Genomic DNA, 7,018 nt, shown 5'->3' on the forward strand with positions numbered 1-7,018 from the left:
GCTTTTAGGAAGGAATATAGTAGTTCATACATGATAAGTGTAGTATAATAATTCACACATTATACAAGCACAAGGATTCTTTTTGCATAGTTGCATTTGCATTTTTTTTCAACTTCAGTGGTAGAAGTGTAATTAATGTTAGTTCATGTTTGCAATATGTCAACACAACAAGGGTGTTGTTGTAGTCTGTTTGTGTCTTATTTTATTGGGGAAAATGTCACTTTATGTCATTTGTATAGGCAATACCAGAGTTAGATGGAAAACCAAACAATATTGTATATTTTGGTTCTCTCTGGACTGTCTGATCTTCCAAATCTTCAGCTTCCTCTGTTTCTGGTGTTTCTCCTGATCTACCTTATGACTCTTATTTTGAACCTTCTCATCTTACTGCTGATCTTCACTGATTCCCATCTTCACACTCCCATGTACTTCTTCCTTGGAACCCTGGCATTTATGGATATGGGCTACTCCTCAGTTACTGCCCCAAGAATGCTCTTTGATTTACTAACAGTTAAAAGGTTGATTTCTGTGCAAGCTTGTATAACTCAAATTTACTTTTTTGTCTTTTTTGTTGCATCAGAGGTGTTTGTTTTGTCAGTGATGTCCTGGGACAGATATATTGCCATCTGCCGTCCTCTTCACTACATGCAGATAATGAGCTGGAAAACTTGTGTTCAACTTGTATTAATCATTTTAGTTTTTGGTGTGGTATATGCGTTGGTGCAAACTCTTTTTTTAACTAGACTGACATTTTGCAGCCCAGCTCCTTTGCAAAGTTTCTTTTGTGACCTGCCCCAGTTTCTTCAAGTCTCCTGTAGTGACACATTCATCAATGTATTGCTTATATTTGTCTTTGGGATATCATATGGAGGTGGTATTTTAGTGGTCACCTTTTACCCATACATCACTATAATCAGAACTGTTCTGAAAATCCCATCAATAAATATAAGGTCCAAGGCTTTCTCAACATGTTCCTCTCATCTAACTGTGGTCTTTCTATTTTACAGCACTGCTTTCTTCAACTACTTTCGCATAAATGCAAGTGATCATTACACTGAGGACAAAGTGGTTTCTGTATTTTATGCTACATTAACCCCCTTTTTAAATCCTCTGATCTACAGTCTGAGAAATCAAGAACTCAAAACATCACTAAGAAAAACTTTACACAGGCATAAGTCCTTGGATGGACAGGGGGCAAGATTGACAAACTTTTAATAATAATAATGCAGGACAAAATAGTCATGTCACTCCTTTAAACCCCATAAAATCTACTTTGTTCATGTTCAGCAGATTGTTCAGATACATGCTACAGACTTTACTGGTTTATGTGCACCCTTGTACTTATTCATCTAAATGTATTGGCAGTTGAGCACTCAGTATTTGGATTTTACTCATTGCACATAATTAGGAACATCAGATGTCAATGCCAAGGGGTGATCTGTGAGCAGAGCAACTTCAATCTCTGTCCCAAATCTTAATTGGTAGACCAAAGTAAATCACCTTAAGAAGGAAACAAAACAAAAATAAAAATAAGTAATACCAAAACTAAGGGGCTTATTTACTAAAATTCAAATTAATCTATTTTTTTTTTCTTAATACAAAGTCAACCAAACTCCCTTCTATGAGTTGAACTCATTTACCAATAAAAAAAATGCTGCCAAAAAATCAAAAGTCAATTCATATAGTACAACTCATGCTGCGAAAACTTGATATTATCAGATTATTGGACGAAAACCCTGACTTTATCGTATTATCCAGCTCAGATCAGGATGTCAATAAACAACTTCAAGGACATCTTCCATTGACTTCTACATGACGTTGACAGGTTTGAGATGGAATATCATCTCTAAAAATTTGAGCTTTTCCATGACAATTTTGAGTTTTTCTTGACCAGAAAAAACTAGTTTTAATAGTGCCTTAGATTGACACTTTTATTTCACCAGAATAATTCATGCATTTAGGCAAGACAAGCAATTGCAATGTTGCCTATAAAAGCAAAGTTTTCTGTGTGTGCACGTTTGTATTCACATGTCAAAAACAAGACATTCAGTATAAAACTGTTTCAGCGCCACTTAAAACATACTCCTAGCACAGCTGATGCACATTCTTCAAAGAGGCTTCCGTTTATTAACCTAAACTGAAACTATTGCAATTTGTAGAATCAGGTATCTCTGTGTAAAAATAAATTTCTATTTATTTCTGGAAGTTATATAACATAGATTGAGCTCATGTTAGTAAGGGGGGCATATGTTTCTCTTAAACAATTGTTCAGGAATACATTAGTTACACATGTAAAGAGGAGCACTCCAATGATGTATATACTGCCAAGTGATACTTTATTTAGCTATGTTTCAGACTACACAGAGACCTTTATCCAAGCATATTACAAAGTCCTGAGTGGAAAAACTACAGTCCATTAGTACATAGTGTCCATTATACTGTACATCTATGATAGGTGAATTGTAAACCTAAAAAACGAAACCTTTATTCAAATACCAAGAAATTATATTCACAACTATTAGTTGAGGTCTGACAGATGTCAGAAAAAACAAAAATTATTTTAGAAAAGAAAAAGAAACCCCACCAATTGTTATGATTCTAAAATTGGCCAGAAATACTGCAACGTGATTTATTACACTTGTTTACTGACAACAATTCATAGAGAGTTGTAATAGAATTAATAAAGTGCTAGTGCTGCTATAAATTCATCCATAATTAGAAAAATTCATGGATTTAAGTAAAGTGCTGTGCAATAAATTAGAATATTAGGCCCCAAAGAAAAAAATCAATTAAAAATATATATAGAAAAATGACCAACTTTAGGTAGTGGGTTAGCAATTGAAGTCACAATCCATAAATTTAGATTACAGAAAATAGAAAAAATAGATGGTGGAGTTGTCCCATAAACTAACTGCCTGATTTTTTAAAAGCCTGGGACACCAAGAAGATAAGGCAGGACAGGGTAACCGGGGCTGTGGCCTTGGTATTTAACTTGCCCTAAGTGTTATTAAGAGGCTAGATATCCCTAAAAAGCCACAAACCGTCGGTCCCTTAGAAAGGAAGGAAGATTGTAAGAGGTTGTATAGAATAAAGAAGGATTAGACCCCGAGCTCTCTTGCCCCCACTTCCGTTGAAAAACCCAGCCCAAATATTCCCTATAGATCGATTTAGCAAAAATTCAATTTGACCACAAGAGGATCGCTAGAAACGCCGACGTACGTTTCGCTGAATAGCTTTGTCAAGGCGAGAATGGCGAGCATACCCGGTGTGCGTGTAGAAATAGACTTCCGCAATGCGCATCACTGATCTTGCCTCTCGCGTGATTTGCGTCCGTGATCTCGCGTCTCGCGAGATTACGTTTAACACGCATGCGCCGAACTTAGTTCAGTAGTTTATTACCGGTATACTCCATCTTAGTACACCCATTAGAGTCAAACAGCGCATTGGTGTACTCCTCATGAGGACTCCTGCGGGAGTACAAAGATGGACTCTCTCAGCCATTATACTTGATTATGAAGATGGGTTAAGGTTCCTAATATTAATTTAACCAATTAAAAACAGATTTATTTATTTATTTTAAACCATAAAAATAACTACTGAGTAGTATTCTGTATTCTGAGTTTTGAAAAACCGGTGAACCTGATTTATAAATTATATAAAAACCCATTGGGGGAGAAACAGTTTACACATATGTAAAAAAGGATCATATGTATATCACTATAATTAGATAAAAGCAGTATACAAAATATTTTCGTTCATTCCCTTTGGAGCAATGGTATCTAATTTAAATATCCAGTGGCTTTCTCGTCTTAGAAGCGCTTGCTCCAGATCACCTTTACGTACCCCTAAATTGATTTTCTCTATCACCCAAAATTTCAGTGCTGTTGGATCCCTATTATGATATTTTAGAAAATGATGGGCTACTGTGGATAATGTTTTGTCCTTCTTAATTGCATTTTCTGCAGTTCTTATTGTGCTACAATGTTGTTGTAGTCTCTGTTTTACCATTTGAGATGTCATTCCGATGTATTTCTTGTGGCATGGGCATTCAATGCAATATATCACACCTTGTGTCCGGCAATTTATGTAACCATTCACCCTGTGATGTTTGCCAAAACGGTCTTCAAAAGAATCCATTTTTAACATTTTGTTGCACATATTGCAATTTCCACAGGGGAAACAGCCCCAATTTTTATGTTTTATTCTTGAGTCAGATATCTGAAAATGGCTTCTTGTAAGGATATCTTTTAAGTTTGGACTTCTCCTATAACATATAGAGGCTCTTTCCTGTAATGAGTTTTCCAGTGTTACATCCTCTAACAGTACGGGCCAGTGTTTGTTTAGGATTTCCTGAATTTGGGGGCTGTTAGTATTGTAAGTGGTAATGAATCTTACAATATTATTTTCCTTAGTTTTTGTTTTCACTTGCAGAAGTTCTGCTCTCTCAGTCCGTAGGGCTCTATTAAAAGCCTTTTTGACTATTTTGCCAGAATAACCTCTATTTTTTAGTCTCAATTTCAGGTCTTTGGCCTGTTCTTTAAACAAATCCATCGAAGAGCAATTCCTTTTGAGTCTCAGGAATTCGCCCGTAGGAACTGCTTTTTTTACTGGATGATGATGGAAGCTAGAGTATGTTAGGAGGGAATTAGTTGCTGTAGATTTCCGATAGTTTTTGGTCGACAAATGTCCTTCTTTATCTATCTCGATCATTAGATCCAAGAATGAGATTGTATGGTCAGAGATATCCATGGTAAGTTTGATATTAAGGTGATTCTGGTTTAATTGGTTAATAAAGTCAACGGCTTCATTCCGTGTACCTTCCCAGATCACCAGGATATCGTCGATATATCTAATCCATTTACGGATTTTGGATTGATATAAGGACATTGTTGGACTCAGTACTATGGTCTGTTCCCAAAAGCCCAAAAAAAGATTCGCGTAGGAGGGAGCACATGACGTTCCCATGGCGGTTCCCTGTGTCTGTAGGTAAAACCTGCCATTAAATGTGAAATAGTTGTAACTTAACACAAATTTCATCATTTTACACAGGAAATCCACCATGTCATTCTTATCGCTCAGATAACCCATTAAAAAGAATCTCAGGGCTTCCAAACCCAAATCATGCTTAATGGATGTATATATTGACTCGACATCCAATGTAATAAGCAATGTAGTGTCACTCACTACCATACCTTCTATCTGAGATAGGACGTCTAAGGTATCCCTTGCATAAGATTCTAGACCTTCCACAATTGGGCGTATTCTTAAGTCTAGATACTGGCTCGCCTTTTCCGTAAGGTTGCCATTTCCAGATACTATAGGCCTCCCTGGGGGTTTCTGAAGATTCTTATGGACCTTAGGGAGTAAATAAAAAGTTGCTACTCTAGGGTTGTTTACAGTTAAAAATACTTTCTCTTTTTTAGAAATGAGATTATCCTTTAAGGCTTCATTCAGCATAGTATTGTAAATCTCCATGAAATTTTCAGTAGGATCTCCCAGGATTTCCTTATAACTTATCGAGGCCAATTGTTTATTTGCTTCCTCCAAATACATGTTATTGGGCCAAATGACAATATTTCCCCCTTTATCTGATGACTTGATCTGGACATCTTTCCATTGTTTCATGTCCCTAATAGCCTTCCACTCCTCTTTAGAGGTGTTGTTATTGTATATATGTGGATGTAAATTAATAATATCTTTGATTACCAGATTTAAATGGCCACATTAGGGCAGATATTTGACGCTGGGGTAAATTGTGATTTAATTTTAAGTTTCTTAATCCAATCATCAACTGGTTGACTTAGTATGGTCCCATCCGGTCTATCCTCTAATCTCTCATCAGAGTTTTCTAATAACAGATCTTCGAGATCTTGTAATGCTCTGACTTCCATTTCCGAAATATTTATATTTTCTCCACCCTCTTCTCTGTTAAAAAATTTTTTTAACAGTAGCTTTCTCGCAAATAAATTAAGATCCTTGACTGTATCAAAGATATCCAATTCAAAAGTGGGTGAAAAAATCAGGCAGTTAGTTTATGGGACAACTCCACCATCTATTTTTTCTATTTTCTGTAATCTAAATTTATGGATTGTGACTTCAATTGCTAACCCACTACCTAAAGTTGGTCATTTTTCTATATATATTTTTAATTGATTTTTTTTCTTTGGGGCCTAATATTCTAATTTATTGCACAGCACTTTACTTAAATCCATGAATTTTTCTAATTATGGATGAATTTATAGCAGCACTAGCACTTTATTAATTCTATTACAACTCTCTATGAATTGTTGTCAGTAAACAAGTGTAATAAATCACGTTGCAGTATTTCTGGCCAATTTTAGAATCATAACAATTGGTGGGGTTTCTTTTTCTTTTCTAAAATCATCTATGATAGGTGTTATACTGAGGCTTGGTGTACAGGAACGGCACATAGTGCCTACCTGAAAATGACAGAAACAGACAAAACTTATACTGAGACTCAGCCATCGTTATTCTTATCGTTATTCTTATCAATGGACTTATAAAGTATCTATATGTTCCATAAGGATGGTGCTTGTTCAAGCTTGTAAAGGTTATTTTTTTTTAGAATCTGCAAGAAGGAATACATGCATTAGATAAAAGATATCAGAAACTCCAAAACATGGTTTTAAACTTCAGCATTCGTTCATACCCTTTGGGTACATGGAGTCAAGTTTCTTAATCAACTTGCCCTCTGCTTGCAAAAGAACTTTGTTAGAAACTCCCCCTCTTATGGGTCGTCTGATTACTTCTAGAATATACCGTCTCACTTGTGTAGCATTATGTCTATATTGCATGAAGTGCTACTGGGGTGTCTGTTCTAGTGCTGGGCTCAAAATTCCTTATCCCTGGTGTGAATATATAAAAGAGTATGAGTAAAATGTGTAATTTAATCTGTGCTCTAATAAATCAAAATCACTTACAGATCTCTGTAATAAAGTCGTAGGTTATACAAAACAAAAAAAAAAGTAATAGAGTGTGAAGTAATATTTTATTATGA

The 7,018-nt window shown here is 35.5% G+C and overlaps 1 protein-coding gene across 1 annotated transcript; it reads left to right on the forward strand.

Annotated features, from left to right (window-relative positions):
- Positions 1-255: 255 nt before the first annotated feature.
- LOC108701952 (olfactory receptor 145) lies at positions 256-1,215 on the forward strand. Its single transcript, XM_018236964.1, has one exon. It carries the CDS (start codon positions 256-258, stop codon positions 1,213-1,215), a length of 960 nt encoding a protein of 319 aa, XP_018092453.1.
- The last annotated feature ends 5,803 nt before the right edge of the window (positions 1,216-7,018 follow it).

The sequence above is a fragment of the Xenopus laevis genome, chromosome 9_10L (genome assembly GCF_017654675.1).
Source record: "Xenopus laevis strain J_2021 chromosome 9_10L, Xenopus_laevis_v10.1, whole genome shotgun sequence".
In the NCBI taxonomy this organism is placed as follows: Eukaryota; Metazoa; Chordata; class Amphibia; order Anura; family Pipidae; genus Xenopus; species Xenopus laevis.

Bases quoted from the DNA above. Each gene is read 5' to 3' on its own strand.
- LOC108701952 (XM_018236964.1), top strand. From the start codon at position 256: ATGGAAAACCAAACAATATTGTATATTTTGGTTCTCTCTGGACTGTCT.